The sequence below is a fragment of the Amphiprion ocellaris genome, chromosome 23 (assembly GCF_022539595.1).
Source record: "Amphiprion ocellaris isolate individual 3 ecotype Okinawa chromosome 23, ASM2253959v1, whole genome shotgun sequence".
Taxonomy (NCBI): domain Eukaryota; kingdom Metazoa; phylum Chordata; class Actinopteri; family Pomacentridae; genus Amphiprion; species Amphiprion ocellaris.
Window position 1 is genome coordinate 24,237,836 of NC_072788.1, and position 25,883 is coordinate 24,263,718.

Sequence of the window (25,883 nt, forward strand, 5' to 3'; positions counted from 1 at the left end):
GGAGGAGAGTCGGTTTGAAGATGTTGAGCCACACTCAGTCAACACGTTATTGCACAAAAATAACAGTCAATTTTAGACGTTTAATTTTAAAACATGACCCATGAAGGAAGTTTCCAACGTTAGCCTTGCACCAACGGGTTACTCAGTAAGTTTCAATTCTTTAATAATGACTTTCACAGCTTAAAATTCACCTCAGTTGACTAGAATTTGAGCTCATTTGTGTTATTTACATTATAAGTTGCACTAAACCACAAATATGACCCTGGAAGGATTTTTTTTAATTCAAGTCACAGGTTTTAGTTAACTTTGGTTAACCCTCCTATTAGGTGCATTTCTCAGGAACAGCAAAGATGTTTATTTATCCAAAAATGTCAGAAACAAAAAAAATCCCAGTAAACATTGTTTATATCTCATTATTAACTCCATTAATAAACGTTTCTTTCAATATTTATTGCAGTGGTGTTCTTCACCTCTCACAGATCATGGTTCAATGAGGATAATGCATGTTTTTTTAATTAAAAAAGCACTTTTTTAAATGTACATTGGAATGACCTATATAAAGTACAATAGTTTTACATGACAGATTTTTTAAAAATTATTTCACATTTAAAATTTTTTTCTTTAATGGAGTGATGTTGATAAATTAACACAATACATGTCTTCTGTTCAATGAACCATTTTCACTCCAAGTAGAAGAAATTTCATAGCGAAAAAAATACTTCAATAATTTTCTTATTAGATTTTTTTCACTTTAAAATGGGTCAGTTTGACCAACAACATAAAGGAAGGGTTAAATAGTAAAGAAATGAGGCCTGAAATTACCTTAACACAATATTTTAGTGAAGTTTGATGCCTTTAAATGTGTTTTTTTTCTCAGCTGTTTGTGTTTTACAGCACCGGTCGAGCATCAGACTGACAGTGGCGGATGAAGGATGGTGGTTAACATGCAGCACATGCAGACGTCATGGGAACCAGTGTGAGTCTTTATGCATCAATCAGCGTCAGAGCTGCAGGTTTTCTGTTGTTCAGTCGTCCGTCGAGGCCTTTGTGCTGCTCAGACTGATGGAGGTGAAGCAGCACATTCAGCCTCTGACTCTATGGGAGGATGGGAGGTTTTTCTGGGGCCCAAACACTCTGAGGACAAAGAGTTTAGTTTCATTTTTTTGTTGTTTGGTCGCATTGACTCACCAGGCCGAACAGAATAAATACTGTTTCTGTAAACTAACTGCATGTTTCAGAGCAGGTGGTGTGTAGATGGAGGTAAAACAAAAAAAATAGTTATTTGTATGTGATAATAACTTTTAATGTTATGATTTAATGGAGTTATATACAGTGGCACGCTAATCATGCAGTTAAAGACGCACAAAGAAGATTAACTATGCAGCTCAAGTTGTAGAAAGAGGCTAACTACACAGGTAAAGTCACAGAAAGAAGCTACCTACACAGCTGAAGTCCAAGAAAGACATCTTACTAAAGAGCTAAAACCTCAGAGAAACAGCTAACTGCAATGTTCATGCTAAAACTAATTTCAAGTTCAAAATTATGCTGTACGGGCCAAAAATACCACCAAAAATGTTACGTTTACAAAAAATTTATCTGGAAATGGCAAAACCGAGGTTGTTTTTCCACATAATTGCAAGGTGCACCTGATAAAAATCGATTAATGGTGGAAAAAAAACAATAACAGCTAAATTCCTACCAAAAGTTGCTAGAATCTAGTATACAAAATTACTTTTATATGCTGGTACTTCATTTGTAGCTTAGTTTTTAATTTAAAAAATAAGTACACTGTTAAACATTTTAAATTTGTTGTAAAATGTGAATTAATTGAATTTAAGTTGATAGTTCACATCATTTTGACTATTGGAAACAGGAGCGACTGAATTTACCATGAGTTAATGCTGAATGTATGCCTCTTGTACACTTCCTTTATGGATGGATTGCTATTTTGTTCAGTAGTTTGCTTCGTACAGTGCTGGAGTTAGTGGTAGAGACTCGTTTCAAGAGGTTGATGTCTCTCTGTTATGCTGTCACAGCAGATAAAAGGAGATAAATCACATTCCGCTGGTCATTTTTCTTTCCTCTTTGTGCCTCCGTTTGACGCCCCGTGAGGCTTTTTGTTTGGCGCTGTCACTCCCAAAGTTCTGCTCCACAAAAGGATGGCAGCGTAACTGAATTAATATGCAAAAGTTTTGGGTAAATGGAAGTAAACAGAACCCCAGCAGCGTGCAGACATTTTGCAAATTTAAAGCAAAGACACAAAACTGGTAATGAAGGTGTCTGCAAAATTTCTGATATTAATTCCATATTTTCTTCTGTGAGCACCAGTGTTTGTGCTGTATATTGTTTTCTGTAGCTGTTTATGGACAAGAACGCCATTGCTGTTGACATTTTTAAGAAGTAAACAGTATAAAATACACTGGAGTTAGTGGGATGTCAATATATTGTAGCTTCTTCTTTATGGTTTTACTAGATTCTCTGCAATAGATCACAATCCCTGAAAACATAAGAACATTAACCTATGTGATATTCAACTTTATATTGATATCTTTATGGCAAACAACACATCAATCATCTAATGTTCTTACTTTTCTTCTAGTGTCTTCATAATTAATATTTAAAGATCCCTAAAAGTCACTCTGTGGTTGTACTTGGACGAAAAACTAGTTTCTGTTAAACAGTTGTTGGGACCGAAGCTACTTGTAAAGATGCAGAACTTCATAAGCAACAACCATAAGGTCCTCGAAGTGATGTGAAGTCTAAAAAACAGGCAACTTGCATGAAATTTCTGTAACTTTAGCTGCCTTTCAACAGCTTTAGCTTTGTAGTTAGCTGTCTTTCTTCAACTTTGGCTCTGTAATTAGCTCTTCCTATAACTTTAGCAGTGAACTTAGATGTCTTTGTACATTTGATTTGTAGTTAGCTTCTTTACTTTAGCCCTGTATTTAGCTGTCCTTCTAAATCTTTAGCTTCGTCGTTAACTGATTGTCTATAGATTTAGCTGTACAGTTAGCTTTTTCAGTGGTTTTTGTTGCGTAGCTAACTATTTCTGTGACTTTAACGGTGCTGTCTATGACTTCAGATGTGTAGTTAGCATCTTTGTTTAACTTTAGCTCTGTAGTTAGTTGTCTTTCTATGATTTTTTTAAGTCTTGTTAGCTTCTTTCTTTAGCTTTGTAGTTAGCTGTCTATCTGTAACTCTAGCTCCATAGTTAGCTGTTTTTCTTGAAATTTAGCTTCATAGTTAGCTGTTTTTCTGTAACTTTAGCTTCATAGTTAGCTTTTTTCTATAAATTTAGCTCTGTAGTTACCTATTTCTATGAAAGTGACTGTGTAGTTAGCTATTTCTGAGACTTTAGCTGTGTATTTAGCTGTGTTTCTTTAACTTTCTTCATTCAGGATCCCTAACAGTCACTTAAAAACAGTTCAGTCTGTGGTTGTAGTTGGACAAAAAATTGTTTATATTAAACAGTTGTTGGGACTGAAACTACTTGTAAAGACTCAGAACTTCATAAGCAACAACCGTAAGTTCATTGACACGATGTGAAGGCTTCAGAACAGGAAACAGGTTTACATTTCATTTAGAAATGTTTCCAAGAAATGTCAGAGGTCAAGATGAGATCTGAAAGATAAAACTACACTGCGGGAGCTTAAATGCAAAACTAAATCCCCGTATTTAGCTGCGATGCTCAAACGGTGTCATCAGAAGGAAACCTGACCTGCAGCCTCATCACAAAAGTCAACATCTGCAGAGCAACATCTGGATCAGCCACGTCCGACTTGGCTGTCGCCACCAAAGGTATGTTTTTCGCATAATTTGTGTGTATAAAAATGATAAATAACTATTGTATTTTATATAAATTGTGCTTTCTACAGATGTGGAGGCCGTGACGGGTCATTTAAGTGTTCTGGGTTTCTTAGTTTTTTGTTTGTTTTGAGGATTTTAGCCTAATGTGAGGACTGTGTTTAGCTCCACAAACAGCTGGAGGCCATTAGCGCCATGCTGACTGACACACACACATTTGTTTATCTACCTTTGTGAAGACCTAGGTTGACTTGGACTGATGGTCAAAATAAAGGAGGCTTTGATTTATAGTTAAGCTTCTGATTTTACACTTTTATTACCGGCCTGTGTGGTTCCAACTGCATTTACATCCTCTCATTTACCGTACTAAACTATATTTATTTTACTGGTTATGTTATTTTACAGCTTCTGTAGTTACCCTTCTTTCTATAACATCAGATATATAGTTAACATCTTTTTACAACATTTGCTTTGTATTTGGCTGTTTATATATTTAGCTGCGTCGTTAGCAATTTCTGTAACTTTAGCTTTCTAGTTAGCTGTCTTTCTATAACTTTATCTTTGTAGTTAGCTGATTTTCTACAAATTTAGCTGAATAGTTAGCTCTGTGTACGGCCATTACTGTGCAGTTATCTTTCTGTGACTTCAGCTGTGTATTTGGCTGTCTTTCAATAGCTTTAGCTTCATAGTTTGCTGTCCGTCTGTGGCTTTAGATGTGTATTGAGGGTCTTTAATTTTAGATGTCGTTTACATCATTTAATGATTTTACCTGTGTAATTAGCCCTTTCTATAACTTTACATTTATTGTTTGATTTTCTTTAAATTTAGCTGTGTAGTTAGCTGTCTTTTCTTAATTTTGTTGGTAATTGTCCTTCTATGACATTTAGTATGTAGTTACCTTGCTTTTACAAATTTAGCCATGTTATTAGTTCTTTGTATGACTTTAGCTTTGTAGTTAGCGGTCTTTTATTAACATTAAGTATGTAGTTAGCATCTTTCTGAGACTTTAGCTATGTACTTAGCTGTCTTTAACTTTTGCTTTGTAATTAGCTCTTTGTATAACTTTGGCCATGAAGTTAGCTGTCTTTACAATGTTAGATGAGTAGTTAGCTTCTTTCCCTGTAGTTAACTGTCTTTCTAAATCTTTAGCTTTGAGTTAACTGATTATCTATAGATTTAGCTGTGCAGTTAGCTCTTTCAGTGGTCCTTACTCTGTAGTTAACTATTTCTGTGACTTTAGCTGTGTAATGAACTGCTGTCTATGACTTCAGAAATGTAGTTAATGTCATTCTTTAACTTTAGCTCTGTAGTTAGTGGTCTTTCTATGATTTTTCAAGTGTAGTTAGCTTCTTTCTTTAGCTTTGTTGTTAGCTGTCTTTCTGTAACTAGCTTCATGGTTAGCTGTTTTTCTATAAATTTAACTAATGTTAGCTATTTCTATGGAAATTACTGTGCACTTAGCTATTTCTGTAACTAGACATGTAATAAGCTATGTTTTTTGTAACTCTAGCTTTGTAGTTAGCTGCTTTCTATGAGTCTGAATGTGTGTTTAGTGTTTTCTATAACCTAAATTGTGCAATTAGTTGTTTTTATATATCTTAAGCTTTATTGCTGGCCTCATCTTTCTGTACATATATAAATAAAACAATTACTAAAAGATGCTAAATTCATCAAAGCAACTACAAGGAGACACAAAATCACTCTAAAAAACAAAATGAGTAGAGAAGACACTAATGACAATGCAAAAGACTACAAAAACAGATAAAATGGCTCAAAACAACTATTCGACACAAAAAGATTTTTTAAGTATAGAAATAAAAAAATTAAACAACCACAATGAGACTAAACTGAATGAAAGACAACTACACAGGGACACAAAAATAGCTTTTAATGAACTATCCAGGGAAAAAATGAAAAAGATGCTGACAACATAGAGACACAAAGCGACTTAAAGCAAACTACGACTACAAAGACACGTGAACGACTTCAAAAATTTGCAACATAACTCCAAACAACAAAAGTGTCCTCGCAGGGTCCATGCTGGCCGACGGTCCCCATAAAAGCATCTGAAACAGAACACACACTCAGACTGGGTCCTCTCAGGCCGTCACTCAGCTTCATTCACCTTTTGTCGGGGTCGTATCAACACATCCATTCAGCAGCCAAACCTCATCATTCTACACTCATTCAGGACGCCTCTGTGGGGGGCGGCGGCCCAGTGAGGGTCTCCATAATCCATCCTTAATCCCCCAAAATCCTCTTCTTCTTCTTCCCTTTCGAGGAAAAGCAGGTTGAGAATGAAGGATGGTTGGAATTTTTGTAGTTTTTCTGTCTAATTTTCTTGATTTTGTTTCTCATTTTCATCGTTTTCCTTCTTGTTTCTGCCATTTGTGTCTTGTTTATCTTGTTTTGTACTTTTTTTGTCCCTTTGTAGCTCAAGTTGTCATTTTGTATCACAGTTTGGTTGCTTTGTGTCTCATTTCTGTCATTTTTTTATTGCTTTATTTTTGTCTATTTTTTTGTTGTTGTTTTTTTTTCAAATTGTCTTGATTTGTCTCATTTTGTGTCCCATTTTCATCATTTTCCTTCTTGTTTCTGCCATTTGTGTGTCTTGGTTTACAGATTTTATTTTATTTTATGTCTTGTTTTTGTCATTTTTCTCATTCTTGGAGTGTTTTCTCATAATTTGATTTGTAGCTCATTTTTCCTCGTGTCTCGTTTTTGTAGTCACATTTTCTTGTTTTGTGTCATTTTGTGAGACATTCTGATCATTTTTTTGGTCTCATTTTCATCATTTTCTCACTTGTCTGCCATTTGTGCATCTTTTTTATTAGCCTTGTGCCATGCAGTAGGTCGCTTTTCTCGTTTTGCTCTCTTTTTTTGTATTTTTTCATCACAGTCAGGTTAATTTGTGTCTGTGAATCTGACTTATCTGAAGAGAAATCTCTGACTGCAGCAGGAATAAAATCCTGACAAATTACAGTGACAAAGAAACACCACAGTAGTCTCTTTTTTTATGGTTTTACATCCAGGAGGTGGAAGGAAATCTGTTTATTTGCAGAAATCAGCTGAACTTATGTCGTAACGCAGCATTTTAATACTTTATTTAAAAGTTCTGCATTAGAAAAGTTAACATCAGCAATAAATTTCAAGTTTTTTTTCTATTAAGCCACTTTAAAGACACTTTTATAGCGGTTTTGTTCTTTTTATTGCAGCTAGCAGCCTACAGCGCCACCTACTGGTTGTTCTCTACAGCAGCTGATGGAAGCTGGCTGATGTTCTTCTTGTTTTGGAAGCTGAACACAGAGCTGAGGCTGCAGTTCTCACAGCTCTGAACCTTTTGGTTCTTCTGGAGGCTGCTGGCATCTGCAGGACTTTTGCTGCTGGACTGGAGCTCTGATGTTCACCTCTTGGTTCATTAAAGGTCACTGAGGTTTGGTTCTTCTGCTCTGGTTTCTCCTCTGACTCGCCCCTCTGCCGTCATGTGACCTCCTCCTCCCCCCCAAACCTCCTGCAGGAGTTAAACTCCGCGGAGGCTCCGGGGAGCATCAGTCCCGGAGCAGCCATGCTGGACACGCTCACCTTCCTCCTGGAGAAGCTCTTCCTCCACATCAAGCTCTCCAGCCTGCTGCCGCCGCTGCGCCGGGAGCAGCCGCTCAGCAGGCGCTGTGAGCGGGATGAGTCCGCCCCGCAGCCCGCCGGAGCTCCGCAGCGGTTCCAGCGGGGAGACCTGCTGGAGGTGCCCCGGATCCTCTTCACCCACTTCGGCATCTACCTGGGCGACAACCGGGTGGCGCACCTCATCCCGGACATCCTGCCGGCGCTGACGGCCGACAGCCGCCAGATCCAGGAGATGGTGACCAACACGCGGCTGCTGCTCGGCGTCCTCTCCAAGCGCGCCAGCATCCGCGTGGACTCCGTGGAGGACTTCGCGTACGGAGCCGGAATACTGCTGAACGTCATGGACCGGGCGGTGCCCCGCGGCCCGCTGCCCGGGGAGGAGGTGGCCCGACGGGCGGAGCGGCTGGTGGGCTCCGTGTCCTACAGCCTGCTGTGGAACAACTGCGAGCACTTCGTCACCTACTGCCGCTACGGAGCCGCGCAGAGCCGCCAGACCGACAAGGTGAGAACCGGAACCGGCCGCTGCGCCTTTTACGCGCCGTGTGCGTCTTTACGCACCGAGGAGGAGACGAGGTTCTGGAGGTTCTGGAGGTTTGTGACCTGGTCCCTGATCCACTTTTAGCTTCTTTACAAACAGAAAGAGACCAGAGAAAAACTTTGGATATTCAAAAGAAAGACAAACCAAAACAAAACCGTCTTTTAAACAGCTGCAGATACAAAAAAAAAAACAAAAAAAACAGATCTACAAAATACCAGTCATTCCTAATTAAAATCAGCGCTGCTACAGTAAATAAATAGTTCTCAGCTATTTAATTAATTCCGAACTGATCTGAATCACGTTTAAAGACTAAAACTGTCTAAACTCTGTGACTGAAGCTTCCTAAATGTGAATATTTCTGGTTTCTTTCCAGTAAACTGAATATTTTTGGACATTTCATTAAACTCTGTCAACATTTTTCCACATTTTCTGACGTTTTAGAACCAAACAGTGAATCTAGAAACTGATGATTAAAATAATCTGAAGAAATTTGAAGATTCTGAAAATTAAATATTAACGTGCGAAGTGGGAAAAAAAAACCCAACATCTTCTGTCTCTGTCATTCTATGCTTCGTTTTTATCATTTTCCTTCGTTTTTGTAGTTTTTTGTCTAATTTTTTGGTTTGAGCCATTTTGTAGATCAGTTTTGCGATTTTTTTTCCTCATTTTTGTCATTTTATATCACAATTTTATTGATTTGTGTCTCGTTGTTTTTTTGTCTAATTTTTGTAGTTTTGTGTCTTGTAGTTTTTTGTCTCATTTTTGTAGTTTTTTGTCTCATTTTTGTAGTGTGTCTCATTTTTGTAGTTTTTTGTCTCATTCTTGTAGTTTCGTATTGCAAAATTAGTTGATTTGTGTCTAGTTTACTTGTTTTGTCCAATTTTGTTTCTTGTTCCTGCTTTTTTTTTGCCATTTTGTGTTGTTTTGTTCCATTTTGTGACTCATTTTTGTAGCTTCGTTTCGCAATTTGCTTAATTTGTGTCTCATTTTCTTGTTTTGTGTCATTTTATGTTGCATTTTCATCACTTTCTTTCTCTTTTCTATTATTTTATAACTTTTTAAACTTTTTTCTTCTTCCTTTCTGCCATTTTGTGTCTAATTTTTGTTGTCTTGTGTTTCTTTTTCATTATTTTCTTTCTTGTTTTTGCTCTTTGTGCATCTTGTTTTTCTTCTTTTCTGCTATTTTGTAGCTTTTTAAAACTTTTTTGTCTTTTTTGTCTCAATGTAGTTGATTTGTATGTAATTTTTGCAATTTTTTGTCCAAGTTTTGTTTGTTTTTCCTGCATTTTGTGGCTCATTTTTGTGATTTTGTGTCTCATTTATCTAGTTTTGTGCCATTTAATGTCTCATTTATGTCATCTAGACAACAGTTTGGGTGATGTGTCTCATTTTCTGGTTTAGTTTCGTTTTGTGTCTTTAGTTGTTTTTTGTGTCATATTTTTTGTTACTTTATATCGCAATTTGCTTGATTTGTTCATTTGTGTGATTTTGTGTCATTTTCTTGTTTTGTTTCTCATTTTCATTATTTTCTTTCTTAAGTCTGTCATTTTGTATCTTATTTTGTGTTTCATTTTTGGAGTTTTTTTTTTTCATTTTTTTTATTGTGTGTCATTTTGTGTCTGGTTTTTGTCATTTTCATCATTTTTGTGTAATTTTCATGATTTTCTTTCTTGTTTCTGTCATTTTGTGTCTCATTTTTGTGGGGGGTTTTGTCAAATTTTCTTGTTTTGTGTCATTTTGTGCCTTGTTTTTGTCATTTTTTGCTGGTTTTAGTTGTCTTTTGTCTCATTTTCTTTCTTGTTTCTGTCATTTGTGTGTCTCGGTTTGCTTGTTTTCTGCCTTACAGTTTTGTTTTTATTCGCTGCACACAGAGTTTAAAGTCCTGCTATGATTATTAAACTTTCACACAACAGTTTGTGTAACTCCAGTGCAGATGAAGACCCAAACCACAGCTGAAGGAGGCGTCGTCTCGCTTTAATGAAATGTCAGAACACAAAACAAATGTTCTTTTAGTGCGTCACTGCAGAAGTCCTCGTTAATTCTGGGTTCTGCAGCGACGTCTGAATCTTCAGTCAGAAAATCTCTCCGGAGCGTTTAGAGAGACGGCTTCTGAAGGAGGAAAATCTGGGTCGCTGCTCGGAAAAGTCCTGAGAACAAGAGCTGCATTGAGAGCTGCCAGAGAGCAGCAGAGACTCAGTTTAACAGCAGAAAACCAACAAACATCTGCAGAGTAAAGATTCAGACCAGCACCAGACCAGAAAGTCACGTTTAACCCTCAGAACAACAAATCAGTTTAACTCCCAGCTCATTTTTTACCCTAATATAAAGTCCTGCAGCTCAGTGGAAACAAACAACAAATAATAGAATCAACAACATTTGGTGAAACCAGCAGTGGAAAAGAAAAGTTTAGTCTCTTTAATCTTTATTTTCTGTCATTTATGTCTTGTTTTTGTCATTTTTATTTCTCAGTTTGGTTTATTTTTGTCTCATTTTTTTGCTTTGTGTCGTTTTGTGTCTCGTTTTGGTCATTTTTGTTTTCGTTTTTATCATTTGTGTGTCTCTTTTTTGGAGCTTTGTATCACAGTGTGGTTTATTTGGGTCTCATTTCCTTCTTTTGGTCATTTTCTGTCCATTTTTTGTTGTTTTGTTGTGCATTTAGTTTTGTTGTGTTATTTTTTTTTTACCTCATTTCAGTCTTTTTGTGTCTCAGTTTTGTCATTTTCTTATTGCTGTTTGGTTGTTTTTGTTTCATTTTTGTAGTTTTTTGTCTCATTTTCTTGTTTTGTCTCATTTTGGTCATTTTCTGTCCATTTCTTGGCATTTTGTACCACATTTAGTTTTTTTGTCTCATTTTCTTGTTTTGTCTCATTTTGTGTCTCAGTTTTGTCATCTGTGTGTCTTTTTTTGGAGTTTTGTATTGCAGTTTGGTTTATTTGTGTCCTATTTTCTTGTTTTGTGTTATTTTGTGTCTCTTTTTGGTTGTTTTTGGTTTGTTTTGGTCATTTTGTGTGTTGCTTTGGATGTTTTTGTTTCAGTTTTTATCTTTTATGGGTCTCTTTTCGGAGTTTTGCATCACAATGTGATTTAGTTGTGTTTCATTTTCTTGTTTTGTGTCACTTTGTGCCTTGATTTGGTTTTTTGTGTCTAGTTGTGGTTGTTTTTGGTCTCTTTTTAATCATTTTGTATCACACTATTACTTTTTTGTCATTTTCATTGTGTTCTTTCTTGTCTCTGTCGCCTGTCTCTCAGTTTACTTGTTTTGTGTCCTTGTCTGCCTTGTTTTAGTCGTTCTGCGTCTCCTTCATGTTATTTTCTGTCTCATGTGTAACATTTCATGTCTCTTGCTGACAGTTTTGTTTTCACATACTGTAGATATTTAACTATTTCCTACATCATCAGTAGAAAGATGTTTCACCATGCTGAATGTATCTCCAACAACTTGCTCCTCTGTTCACTGTTTCCGAGCCATGCTGCATTTATTTTATTCATCCAGTAGGTTTGGTTTTCCTGTAACCTCAAAACTCTCTGAATTTTACCATACAGCTCAGTCAGTCATGGCTTTATAATTGTGCTATTTTTTTTTTGTCTATTACAGAATGTGGTTCGAGCAAAATGTTTATTTTTGATAAAATTTTAAATAAGACATGTAGTATAAAATGATTCCGCTTGAAATATCACAACTCTACAAAACAGAACCACACATCATAAAAACCTGACAGTCCAGAACCTGCCTGAAATCAGCGTAAAACCAGGTCAAAAACCAGTTTTAAACCAGTCGGAAATTTGCCTGAAATCAATACAAAATAAGTTTAAAATCAGTTTAAAAACAGTCTAAAATCAAACTCAAAATCAATCTAAAACCAGTAAAAGAATCAAGTCCACAACCTGCCTAAAACCAATCCTAAATAAGTCCAAAAGGCTGTTTTAAAGCAGCCTCAAACTAAGTCCATAACCAGTCTAAAACCACCCCAAAATAAGTTTAATACCAGTAATAATCATGAAAAACCAGTCTAAAAACCAATTCCAAAAACAGTCTAAAACCTGTCTGAAACCAGCGTAAAACCAAGTCCAAAACCAGTTATAGACCAGTCAGAAATTGTCCTAAAGCCAGTACAAAACCAGTTTAAAATCAAGCTCAAAATCAGTCTAAAACCAGTAAAAGAATCAAGTCCAAAACCTGCCTAAAACCAGTTTAAATAAATCTATAACCAGTTTAAAACTAAGCCAAGTCCGTCACAGTCTAAAACCATCCAAAATTAGCCTAAAACCAATCCTAAATAAGTTTAATACCAGTTTATAACTGCAACAAACCAGTCATAAACCAAGTCCAATACCAGTCCTTAAACAGTCCAACACCACCTTCAAACAAGTCAAAATCCAGATCCAGTATAAAACGTGGTACCACTTCCAAAACCAGTCTGAAACTCGGCCCCTCGGTCATTTTACAAAGTTCCTTGTGTTTTAATGTTCAATCTTTCTGGTAGAAACACAAACCAGCACTAACTATTTGTATATTTACGTTAAATTCTCCAGTTCCAGGATCTAAACGGGGCGGTTCAGGTGAAGACCAGACTTAGTTTTTTTTTCCTCCTGCAGCTCTCAGACTTTCCCTGATCCAGTTTCACTTCCTGTCATTTGGACCTAAACGCTCGAGTTCATTAGTGGAGCTTTTAAAGGCCTCAGAGGCTCCAGTTAAACAAACAGCAGCTCAGAGATCCTCCTGCTTCTGGACACAACGCAGCTCTAAAGTTCTTTAGGCTTCATTTATTTTGGTTTATTTGGAGTTTGTCTGATTCGGTTTCAGGCTGCAGCAGGTTTCTTTGTTCCAGGAAGCTTTTCAGTGAAGGAAATGTCAGAAATGTCCAGAACCAAGTCCAACACAAAGTCCAACACCTTATCACAAAACAGTTCAAAGGTGGTCTGAAACTAGTCCAAAACCAGGTCCAAACCCCACATCCTAACTCTGTCCAAAACCAGATCCAAAACAATATAAAACTAGTCCAAAACCAGATCCAAAACAATATAAAACTAGTCCAAAACCAGATCCAAAACAATATAAAATTAGTCCAAAACCACGTCCAAAGTGGTCTTAAATCAAGTTCGAAACAGGCCTAAAACAAAGCTCAAAACTGGCTAAAAATCTGGTCCCAGATCAGTTCAAAACTAGTGCAAAACCTGAACCAAAACATTCTAAGATCAAGTCCAAAACAAACGCAATAAAAGCTCAAAACCAGGTCCATAACAATCTAAAACTAGTCCAAAACCAGTGAAATACAAAATTCAAAATGAGTCCAAAGTCAACCATGAGTCCAGTCTAAAACCATCTTGGAAGCAAGTTCAGTACCAGTTTAAAATGATCCAAAATCAAGTCCACAGCAACGTTAAAACCCAGTGAAGGACAAGCCCCAAATCACATCCAACTTCAGTCTGATACCAGTCCTACACTAGTCCAAAGCCAGGTCCAATACCAGTCTCAAACAGTCTAAAACCACATCCAAAACCAGTCTAAAACAGTCCTAAACATCGTTCAAAACCAGTCTAAAGATAAGTCAAGTCCTAAATTGTGCCGAACTTCAATCAGAATCCAGCCCAAAGCTAGTCTGAAACCAGGTCCAATAGCAGTCTAAAGCAGTCCTAAACAAAACCAAACCAGACTAAAACCACATCTAATACCAGTCCCAAACCAGTGCAGGATCAAGATCCAAAAGCACATTTAAAACCAAGTCTGTCCAAAATCATGTCCAATTTCAGGTTAACCAGTAAAACAAAACAAGTCCAAAAGCACATCTAAAACCAGGTCCAATACCAGTCTAAAACTATTTCCAACTTCAGTCTAAAATAAAATGCAAAGCCAGTCTGAGACCAGTCCAAAACTAGTCCAAAGCCAGGTCCAATACCAGTCTCAAACAGTCTAAAACCACATCCAAAACCAGTCTAAAACAGTCCTAAACATCGTTCAAAACCAGTCTAAAGATAAGTCAAGTCCTAAATTGTGCCGAACTTCAATCAGAATCCAGCCCAAAGCTAGTCTGAAACCAGGTCCAATAGCAGTCTAAAGCAGTCCTAAACAAAACCAAACCAGACTAAAACCACATCTAATACCAGTCCCAAACCACTGCAGGATCAAGATCCAAAAGCACATTTAAAACCAAGTCTGTCCAAAATCATGTCCAATTTCAGGTTAACCAGTAAAACAAAACAAGTCCAAAAGCACATCTAAAACCAGGTCCAATACCAGTCTAAAACTATTTCCAACTTCAGTCTAAAATAAAATGCAAAGCCAGTCTGAGACCAGTCCAAAACTAGTCCAAGACCACCTCCATCTGCAGTGGTCCAAAACAAATGCAAAACCAGGTCTGGTACCAGTCTAAAATAGTCCTAAACATCATTCAAAAGCAGTCTAAGGATAGTTTAAGGCAAGTCCAAAACCCGGTCCAACTTCCGTCTAACCAGTAAAAAAAGTCAAGCCTAAAACCAGGTCCAATACCAGCCTACCACTGGGTCTGGTACCAGTCTACCACTGGGTCTTGTACCAGTCTACCATTGGGTCTGGTACCTGCCTAAAATAGTCCAGAACAATGTTAAACACCAGTCGAAGGCAAATCCAAGACTAAATAGAAAACCAGACTAGAACCAATCCCAGTTCTCTGAGATGTTCAAAGTCCACAGCTGGTTCTGGTTCTGGTCCTGGTACAGGTTTTGGTTCTGGTTCTGGTTCTAGTTCTGGTCCTGGTCCTGGTATAGGTTTTGGTTCCGGGTCTGGTTCAGTCTTGACTTCGCTCTGCTTGGAGTTCTCTGTTAATCTGGACTTCATGTTGCAGCTGCGCTAATGAAACCTTCTCTCTTTGGTGTCTGCAGTTCTGCGAGTGGCTCAAGTCTCTGATCCGGGACCAGCGGAACGTGGTCCTGGCGGTCCTGCTTGGCTTGCTGTCTGTCATGTGTTCGGGGTTCTCGTCCGGCACCGTCCTTCCCGCCATCCTGGTCCCGTTCACCCTGTGGATGGCCAGCTAAGGGGGATGCTAACGCTAGCTCTGGGTGGTTAGCATTAGCAGCGTTAGCATCCAGGAAACGGGCCGAGGCTCCAGTTCTCCTGTAAATATGTAGATAAACAGTTTCCTAACAGTCCAGACTTTTGTACAGAATCTATTTTTACAGCTTGTAACTCTTTCTGCTGTTTTTATCGTGTCAATAAAGAAAACGGAAGCAGATCAGCTCGACTTCTGGTCTTCAATCATTATTTTATTTTATTTAGTTTGATCCTCTGAAGCCGTTCTTTGCTAAATCAAGCTGAAAATAATAATTATATAATATACATAATAAAATATCTCTAAAAATTGCAGTTTTGTTTAAATTTATCAACAAATCTGTATTTAAGAAAAACCTGAGAAAATTAATAAATGTGAAAAATATGATTCAATTAATGAATAAATGAACACGTTATTACTTACGGAGCCATTTCTTTAATCTTACAAAATTTTCACAGTTTTGTTAAATTTCAGAAGAAATTAAATCTTAATATACATATTTACTCCAAAAATAACAGCTCAAAATTGGAAATAAAACTACTTTTACCAACACTGATCGGTTTTCTTACAGCATTCAAAAACACGAGAAGCTACAGTTTTATTGTATTTAAATCAGCAAAAAATTTGATTATTTTACAGATATTCACTGCTATTTGATCGAAAAATTAATAATTGGAAAATGTTGAATAATTTTTGAAGTATTATTTTACCAATGTTCACTGTTTTGTTAAATTACAGATAATCTGGTAAATTCACTCCAAAAAATATATTCATTTATATGTTGACTGCAAGAAAACTCGTATATAAATAAATGTCAAAAAAAAAATTTAAAATCATAATATAGCATTAAAAAATTTGTTTTTTATAATAATGATTTGTTTTAGTTTTTGGCCTTAAAATTAAGCTAATTTTCTGTATTTAAATCTCATAAAAACATTAATATTTTACAGATATTTGTTATTTTCACAGTTTTTGAACATTAATATTTCACATATATTTAACTGTTTTTTACAGACTTTTTCCACCGTGTGCAACAAAAGCGTATTAATTTTAACCACAAATAATCCAATATATGTATAATTTTTATAATTAAAAAATGTTTAAATTGTATTTTTTAAAAAACACTTTTATTTATTTTTATTTCATTAACCATATATTTATTTTATTTCCATTTAAAATAAATAATAATAATACATATATTATAATTTATTATTAATTACATGTATATTATTTGTAAATTAATGATTTATTTAAAATATGTAAATATTAATATTATATAAAGAATAGTGAATCATAAAAAAGGGCTGCTCAGTGGCGTAGTGGTTAGCACTTTCACCTTACAGCTAGAAGATCCCTGGTTCACGTCCCGGCTTTCCCGGGATCTTTCTGCATGGAGTTTGCATGTTCTCCCTGTGCATGCGTGGGTTTTCTCCAGGTACTCCGGCTTCCTCCCACAGTCCAAAAATATGCTGAGGTTAATTGATCATTCTAAATTGCCCGTAGGTGTGAATGTGAGAGTGACTGTTTGTCTCTGTATGTAGCCCTGTGACAGACTGGTGACCTGTCTAGGGTGTCCCCTGCCTTCACCTGAGTCAGCTGGGATAGACTCCACCCCCCCCCCATGACCCTAGTGAGGATTAAGCAGTGTATAGATAATGGATGGATGGATAATGGATGGAATCATAAAAAATAGTTTTTTACTAAATATATTTTTAACAATGTGTCAAAATCACTCAATTTTTCAGTATTTTAATCCCATAAAAATATCATTATTTTACAGATATTTGTTATTTTCACAGATGAACATTATTAATTATTATTCCACAAATCTTTAAATGTTTTTTTTGCAGTTTTTTTTATACTTTGCTTCAAACCACAGCTAGTCCAATATGTTCAGATTTTTTTCTCGTTAAAACTGTTTAAATTGTATTTTTCAAAACTTTTTTATTTGAATTTTATTAACCATTTATTTATTTTATTTCCATTTTAAAACATTTTTACTTCCTTTAATTATTTTATTTTTCTACTTTGTTGATTTATGATAATGAACTTGGGAAGATCAAGTTACATTCCTCAATAAAACCTAAAATAAACATCAACAGATGAATGTAAACATCAGCTGCTGCTCTTTGTGTTTAGTCTCCACCTGCTGGTGATCTGAGGGAACTACAGCAACACGAACAGCAGCTCCACTCATTTATGGGTAAAAAATAACATCAAATTTTACAAATCGCAACTTGTCAGTCCTCAGAAAGTTTTTTTAAAAATGAAATTGTGGAATAAATATCCAGCTGAGTCCAGATCATTTTCACTTTAGAGCCATGAAAGCTTAAATCTGATATTTTTTAGTTGCTCAAAGTGTTTTTCCTGGTAATGAAATCTCATAATAAATAAAAAGAAATGTGTTTAGATTTTAAGTATATTTTAGATGAATTTTAAATTGATTACAGACATGAATGTGAAAATAAAACGACTACGTTGAACAGAACTGACTTTAATGTATTCCCTCTTTGTGTAGTCGTTGTGTTTTTATCATTTTGTGTCTCTTTGTGGTTGTTTTGTGTTTCACTGAATGACTACAAACTGACATTGTGTACGTTTTGTATGTTTGTGTGTTTGTTTCTTTGTGTGTTCTTTGTCATTTTGTGTGTTTTGTGGCGGTTGTGTGTTATTTGTGTTTGATTTGTGTTTTTCATTGCTTTGTGCGTCCGTGTGATTATTTTGCATCTCCTTTTCATCATTTTGAGTTACTTTGTGGCAGTTTTTCGTATCTTTATGTTTGTTTTGTGCTGCTTTGTGGATATTTTGTGGTCATTTTGTGTATTTTGTGGTCATTTTGTGTATTTTGTGATCATTTTGTGTATTTTGTGGTTATTTTGTGTGTCTTTGTGGTCATTTTTTGTGTTTTCTTCATCATTTTGTGTCATTCTGTGGCAGGTTTACACTTTTGCCGTTGTGATGCAGTAACACACAGCAGCTGTTGTGTAACCACGTTGTGTTGCTGAACGCACAATGTGTGAACAAGTTGAGAAACAGACTGAAGTCGATTCATGGAAATAATCCTGAATGTTGAGCTGCTGAACTCAGGACAGTTCAGATTCAGACACACAGCGACACAAAGACACACAAAATGAACACAAAGACACACAAAATGAACACAAAGACACACTGAGCAGTCATTTGTGTCTGTTTTGTTTTACTATTTTGTGTGTCGGTGGTCAGTTTGTGTCTCCTTGTGTTTGTTTTGTGTTTCGTTGTGCATGATTTGTGCGTCTTTGTGGGGTTTTGTGTCTGTTTTTTATAATTTTGTGTCAGTTTTTTGTGTGACTGTTTCATAATTTTTTGCTAGTTGTGTGTCTTTTGTGTTACAGTGTGTAATCTTGTTGTTGTGGTATGGTATGTGTGTTGTGTTACAGTGTGTGTGTTGTGTTAGAGTGTGTAGTTGTGTTACAGTGTGTGTGCTGTGTTACAGTGTGTAGTCCTGTAGTTGTGTGTGTGTTGTGTTATAGTGTGTGTGTTGTGTTACAGTGTGTGTGTTGTGTTGCAGTGTGTAGTTCTGTAGTTGTGTGTGTGTTCTGTTATAGTGTGTGTCTTGTGTTACAGTGTAGTCCTGTAGTTGTGTGTGTGTTGTTTTAAAGTGTGTAGTTGTGTTACAGTGTGTGTTGTGTCACAGTGCCTAGTCCTGTAGTTGTGTGTGTGTGTTCGTTGTGTTACAGTGTGTGTTGTGTTACAGTGTGTAGTTGTGTTACAGTGTGTGTTGTGTTACAGTGTGTCTTTGTGTTGTGTTACAGTGTGTGTGTTGTATTACAGTGTGTTTTGTCTTACAGTGTGTGTGTTGTGTTACCGTGTGTGTAGTTGTGTTACAGTGTGTTGTGTTACAGTGTGTCTTTGTGTTGTGTTACAGTGTGTGTTGTGTTACAGTGTGTTACAATGTAGTTGTGTTACAGTGTGTGTTGTGTTACAGTGTGTGTTGTGTTACAGTGTGTTTTGTTACAATGTAGTTGTGTTACAGTGTGTGTTGTGTTACAGTGTGTGTTGTGTTACAGTGTGTAGTTGTGTTACAGTGTGTAGTTGTGTTACAGTGTGCAGTTGTGTTACAGTGTGTGTTGTGTTACAGTGTGTAGTTGTGTTACAGTGTGTAGTTGTGTTACAGTGTGCAGTTGTGTTACAGTGTGTAGTTGTGTTACAGTGTGCAGTTGTGTTACAGTGTGTAGTTGTGTTACAGTGTGTAGTTGTGTTACAGTATGTAGTTGTGTTACAGTAATCCTCCTGGATCAGCAGCTCTATAAAGCTCAGCTCCTGTTCTCTCCTTCAGTCCTTCAACATGTTTCCTCTGCAGCTCCTTGCGCTGACAGCCGTCTCCACGGCAACGCTCGCACCGCCGCAGGAAGAGCAGGAGAAGAAGAAGCAGGAAGTGGAGAAGAAGAAGCAGGAAGTGGAGAAGAGCAGGTATGACGTGATGTTCAGGAGAGGAGATCTACTGGAAGTCCCTCGAACTCTCTTCACCCACTTTGGGATCTACTTGGGAGGAGACAGGTGAGTCTGAACGCTGCCTCCTGATTGGTCGGACGTCCTGAGAGAAAAAGAAGAAGAAGAAGAAGAAGGAGAAGATGAGATTCAGTTTGTGCTGTGGTTGTTTTGCTTCTATTTGTGGTCATTTTGTGTCTCTTTGTGGTTGTTTTGTGTGTCTGTGGTTGTTTTGTGTCTTTTATGGTTGTTTTGTGTCTCGTGGTTGTTTTTTGTGTTTTGTGGTTATTTTCTGGCTGTTTGTGGTTGTTTTCAGTCTTTGTAATTATTTTTTATCAATTGTATAGTTATTTTGTGTCTCCTTGAGGTTGTTTTGTGTCTTCGTGGTTGTTTTGTTTCTTTTTATGATTGTTTTGTCTCAGTTCTATAATTATTTTGTCTCTTTTGTCGCATTCAGAGCAAATGTTGATTTAAATGTTGTCTCTCCTCCTCCATGTCTTCTTGTTTTCCTCCAGAGTTGCTCACTTCATCCCAGACATTTTGCCCGTCGTGTCCAGTGACCAGTTCAGGATCAAGCAGGTGGTGACCAACACCAGACTTATACTGGGAGTACTGGCCAAGGTAGTCTGAACCCAACACACCGATACACAAGTTTGTCTCTTCAGATGTTTATCACAGTGACATCATGCTGACAGGTTTGTTTGTGTTTTTCTGGACATTTTATATCTGTTTGGGCTCATTTTGTGTCTCTTTGGGCTCATTTTTCTGTGTGTTTCTGCTGGTTTTGTGTTTCTCTTTGGTTGTTTTATCTCTTTGTGGTGATTTTATGCCTCTGTGGTTATTTTGTGTTTCTCTGACAACATTATTTTGTGTATTTATTGTTATTTTTTGGGTTGTTTTGGTAGTTTTGTGTCTCATTTGTGTAATTTTGTGTCTTTTTCTGCTTATTTTGTGTCTCTACTGTCATTTTGTGTATTTTTGGTTGTTTTGTGTTTCTTTCTGATTGTTTTGTGTCTATTTGTAGTCCTCTTTTGTGTTTTTGTGTTTTTTATTGACCATATTTGGTCATTCTATATTTATTTGTGGTGATTTTTAATCTCTATGGTCATTTTGTGTCTCTTTAAACTCATTATTTTGTGTATTTGTGGTTGTTTTGTGTTGTTTGTGGAGATTTTGCATCTCTTTATAGTCATTTTGTGTCTCGTGGTTATTTTGTGTCTTTTTGGTTGTTTTCTGTTTGTTTTTGTCTCGTTTGGATTATTTTGTGCTTCTTTTTGATTGCTTTGTGTCTATTTGTAGTCTTTTTTTTTGTCTTAATAGTCATCTTGTGTCCGTTTCTGCATATTTTGTGTCTCTTTGGTCGTTTTGTGTGGCTTCTTGGTAATTTTATGGTTGTTTTTTTCTTGTTCTGGTCACGTTGTGTTTCTTTTTGACTGTTTTGTGTCTATTTGTAGTCTTTTGTTGGGTCTTTGTGGTGTTTTAGTGTCCATGTTTGCTCATTCTATATCTATTTGTGGTCATTTTATGTTTCTTGTTGGTCATTATGTTGTGTCTTTATAGTCATTTTGTGTCTATTTCTGCTTATTTTGTGTCTCGTGGTTATTTTGTGTGTGTGTGTGTTTTGTCTCATTCTTTACATTTTGTGTTTCTTTTTGGTTGTTTTGTGTCTGTTTGTGGTTGTTTTTTTGGCTGTTTTTCATACTGCAGCACCTGAGCTACACGTTTTGTGCAGAACGTCATTTTTCTTTGATATTGTAGGTTTTTATTTAGCTGTTTAATCGATCACAACACTACTAGACAGAGGTGTAAATGTGATGTGTTGTCAGTGTGGCAGCATCAGGGTGGACTCAGTGGAGGACTTCGCCTATGGATCAGAGATTCTGGTGAACCCAATGGACCGGGTGAGCAAAAACTAATTCAGCTCTTAAATCAATCATATTTAATGTCCATGATCACTAACGTCTGTGCAGGAAGCCTCTTGGCAACTTAAAGCTGCTCATTTTCAACATACTAACAGTGTAGTTGGATGTATATTTATGAATAATATCTAATAAGTTCCAGTAAAAGACGAATTTTTCATGTATCACATGCATTATAATGTTTAAAAAGAAAGAAACCATTCAAATTCAAAGCAAAATAATAAAAAATTGATGATTTAAATATGAAAAAGAAAATATTTTAACTATTTTATTGCACTTTACTGCATCTTTTTGAATTCACCTAATATATTAGCATTCAGATATTTATATTTTTTAGCATACATCAAATGAACATACTGAACAGTAATATAATATACACTACTGCATTAGTGTACTTACTGTAATGACACTGAAGTGGTATCTAGAGAGGAATGTACTTTAAAATTTGTATTTATTAAAAAAAAAAAAACAACAAAAACCAGAGACAAAGCAGAAATCATACTTTATATTAGCTTTTAGTGTATTTAAATATATGTTGATGTGGTTAGTTTGCAATGAACAGTAAAAATCCTCAACTAAAAGGAAAAAATACTGAGATGATCTTAAAATATTCATAAAAATCTGAATGTGTTGTTTTGTAAAATAACTTTCATATTATTTTATTTTGTGGTTTAACTGCTGGATAAAAAAGTGAAAACAGGAAAGTAAACTCGCAGACGTGTTTCCTTCAAAATAAAAGCCCTAACAGCGGCCTGTGTTTGCAGATGTGCAGCCGTGCAGCGCTGCAGGAGGAAGATGTGGCCTGTCGGGCCGAGAAGCTGCTGGGAAACGTGGAGTACAGCCTGCTGTGGTACAACTGTGAACACTACGTCATGTACTGCAGATACGGAACCGTCATGAGCTTCCAGACCTTCCAGGTGACCAACATGGACATCCAGGAACACCAGAACTGAGTTCTGAGTACTACCTAACCATCAGTACTATCTAACCATCAGTACTACCTAACCATCAGTACTATCTAACCATCAGTACTATCCAACCATCAGTACTATCTAACCATCAGTACTACCTAACCATCAGTACTATCTAACCATCAGTACTATCCAACCATCAGTACTATCCAACCATCAGTACTATCTAACCATCAGTACTATCCAACCATCAGTACTATCCAACCATCAGTACTATCTAACCATCAGTACTATCCAACCATCAGTACTATCCAACCATCAGTACTATCTAACCATCAGTACTATCCAACCATCAGTACTATCCAACCATCAGTACTATCTAACCATCAGTACTATCCAACCATCAGTACTATCCAACCATCAGTACTATCCAACCATCAGTACTATCCAACCATCAGTACTATCCAACCATCAGTACTATCCAACCATCAGTACTATCCAACCATCAGTACTATCCAACCATCAGTACTATCTAACCATCAGTACTATCCAACCATCAGTACTATCCAACCATCAGTACTATCCAACCATCAGTACTATCTAACCATCAGTACTATCCAACCATCAGTACTACCTAACCATCAGTACTATCCAACCATCAGTACTATCCAACCATCAGTACTATCCAACCATCAGTACTATCCAACCATCAGTACTATCCAACCATCAGTACTATCTAACCATCAGTACTATCCAACCATCAGTACTATCCAACCATCAGTACTATCCAACCATCAGTACTATCCAACCATCAGTACTATCCAACCATCAGTACTATCCAACCATCAGTACTATCCAACCATCAGTACTATCCAACCATCAGTACTATCTAACCATCAGTACTATCTAACCATCAGTACTATCTAACCATCAGTACTATCCAACCATCAGTACTATCCAACCATCAGTACTATCTAACCATCAGTACTATCCAACCATCAGTACTATCCAACCATCAGTACTATCCAACCATCAGTACTATCTAACCATCAGTACTATCTAACCATCAGTACTATCCAACCATCAGTACTATCCAACCATCAGTACTATCTAACCATCAGTACTATCTAACCATCAGTACTATCTAACCCTCAGTACTATCCAACCATCAGTACTACCTAACCATCAGTACTATCTAACCCTCAGTACTACCTAACCATCAGTACTATCTAACCATCAGTACTATCCAACCATCAGTACTATCCAACCATCAGTACTATCCAACCATCAGTACTATCCAACCATCAGTACTATCCAACCATCAGTACTATCTAACCATCAGTACTATCCAACCATCAGTACTATCCAACCATCAGTACTATCCAACCATCAGTACTATCTAACCATCAGTACTATCTAACCTAACCATCAGTACTATCTAACCATCAGTACTATCCAACCATCAGTACTATCCAACCATCAGTACTATCCAACCATCAGTACTATCTAACCATCAGTACTATCTAACCCTCAGTACTATCCAACCATCAGTACTATCCAACCATCAGTACTATCTAACCATCAGTACTATCCAACCATCAGTACTACCTAACCATCAGTACTATCTAACCATCAGTACTACCTAACCATCAGTACTATCTAGCCATCAGTACTATCCAACCATCAGTACTATCCAACCATCAGTACTATCCAAACCATCAGTACTATCTAACCATCAGTACTATCCAACCATCAGTACTATCTAACCATCAGTACTATCCAACCATCAGTACTACCTAACCATCAGTACTATCTAACCATCAGTACTATCCAACCATCAGTACTATCTAACCATCAGTACTATCCAACCATCAGTACTATCTAACCATCAGTACTATCTAACCATCAGTACTATCTAACCATCAGTACTATCTAACCATCAGTACTATCCAACCATCAGTACTATCTAACCATCAGTACTATCTAACCATCAGTACTATCTAACCCTCAGTACTATCTAACCATCAGTACTATCTAACCATCAGTACTATCCAACCATCAGTACTATCTAACCATCAGTACTATCTAACCATCAGTACTATCCAACCATCAGTACTATCTAACCATCAGTACTATCCAACCATCAGTACTATCCAACCATCAGTACTATCCAACCATCAGTACTATCTAACCATCAGTACTATCCAACCATCAGTACTATCTAACCATCAGTACTATCTAACCATCAGTACTATCTAACCATCAGTACTATCTAACCATCAGTACTATCTAACCATCAGTACTACCTAACCATCAGTACTATCTAACCATCAGTACTATCTAACCATCAGTACTATCTAACCATCAGTACTATCCAACCATCAGTACTATCTAACCATCAGTACTATCCAACCATCAGTACTATCCAACCATCAGTACTATCTAACCATCAGTACTATCTAACCATCAGTACTATCCAACCATCAGTACTATCTAACCATCAGTACTATCTAACCATCAGTACTATCTAACCATCAGTACTATCTAACCATCAGTACTATCTAACCATCAGTACTATCCAACCATCAGTACTATCTAACCATCAGTACTATCTAACCATCAGTACTATCTAACCATCAGTACTATCTAACCCGCAGTACTCTTGTCCTCCAGTAAATACTGCATATTGTGGTGTTTTCTCCTGCTTCCAGTCTGACCTCCAGACTTCAGTTTATTTGTGGCTACAGATTATGTGTGATCATGAATCAGAGCAGGTTCTAATTGGGTTAATCTTCTGAGTTGCAGCAACCAGCTGAAGGCTCTATTGTTCCTGCTCTGATGTAGAAACTCTGATTCAATGAGTCACTGTGGCAGATTTAAAAGCTACATGCTGGTTTCAGGGCTGAAGGCACATTTTGACTGTTTTCTGATGAAACTACCCTTAAAATCTGATGCACAAATAAGAAATGTTACAAAAGTTGTCATTAAAGACACAGAACAGAACATAGAACAACTGCAAATGGATAAAAAAAATGACCACAAAGAGACTCAAAACCACAAAGAAGGTACAGTGGACATGAAACAACCACAAAGAGACAAAATGACTCCAAAGGGAAAATCACAGATTTTAAAAATGACCACAGAGAAATCTAAACTGATCAGAAACAGACAATAAGAAGAAATATCTGACATGTAGCTGGAATTTTCATTCACTTCTTTTTCTTTTTCTTCTTTTCCTCCTTCTCCTCCTCCTCTTCCTCCTCCTCCTTCTTCTCCTACTTCTTCTTCTCCTCCTCCTCCTCCTCCTTCTCTTCTTTCTTCTTCTCCTCCTGTAGTTCTGTAAGACGGTGAGGAAGCTGCTGCTGAGTCGTCGTGTTGCCAAGGCGACGGCATTGTTGTTGTTGTGTTTGCTGCTGTATCTAGGAGCTGCTAGTGTGGGTTTGGTCCTGCTGACTGCTCTGCTGCCGTTCATCATCTGGATGGCTGCATGAAGCAAACCATCCATCACCAAGAAGGAAAAACTGAAACTAGTCATTTAATGAGAGGAAAACAGCAGCGTCTCATTCTGTAAAGACTCAATAAATCACTTTAAATAAAA

At 36.8% G+C, this 25,883-nt stretch overlaps 2 protein-coding genes across 6 annotated transcripts; both read left to right on the forward strand.

Annotated features, from left to right (window-relative positions):
* Positions 1 to 25,883, forward strand: LOC111575125 (lecithin retinol acyltransferase-like). 5 transcript variants are annotated; one of them, XM_055007554.1, is made up of 7 exons: positions 1 to 976; positions 17,128 to 17,191; positions 19,304 to 19,524; positions 19,971 to 20,076; positions 21,282 to 21,356; positions 22,139 to 22,291; positions 25,621 to 25,883. In XM_055007554.1, exons 3-7 carry the CDS (start codon positions 19,313 to 19,315, stop codon positions 25,774 to 25,776), a joined length of 702 nt encoding a protein of 233 aa, XP_054863529.1. In that variant the 5' UTR covers positions 1 to 976; positions 17,128 to 17,191; positions 19,304 to 19,312; the 3' UTR covers positions 25,777 to 25,883. The 5 variants fall into 5 exon arrangements, with proteins under 5 accessions (XP_054863529.1, XP_054863533.1, XP_054863531.1 ...); XM_055007558.1 differs by having other exon boundaries at positions 19,328 to 19,524; XM_055007556.1 differs by lacking the exon at positions 17,128 to 17,191 and having other exon boundaries at positions 19,328 to 19,524.
* On the forward strand, positions 6,550 to 15,174 carry LOC111575111 (lecithin retinol acyltransferase-like). The gene is made up of 2 exons (XM_023280043.3): positions 6,550 to 7,927; positions 14,822 to 15,174. Exons 1-2 carry the CDS (start codon positions 7,370 to 7,372, stop codon positions 14,972 to 14,974), a joined length of 711 nt encoding a protein of 236 aa, XP_023135811.2. The 5' UTR covers positions 6,550 to 7,369; the 3' UTR covers positions 14,975 to 15,174.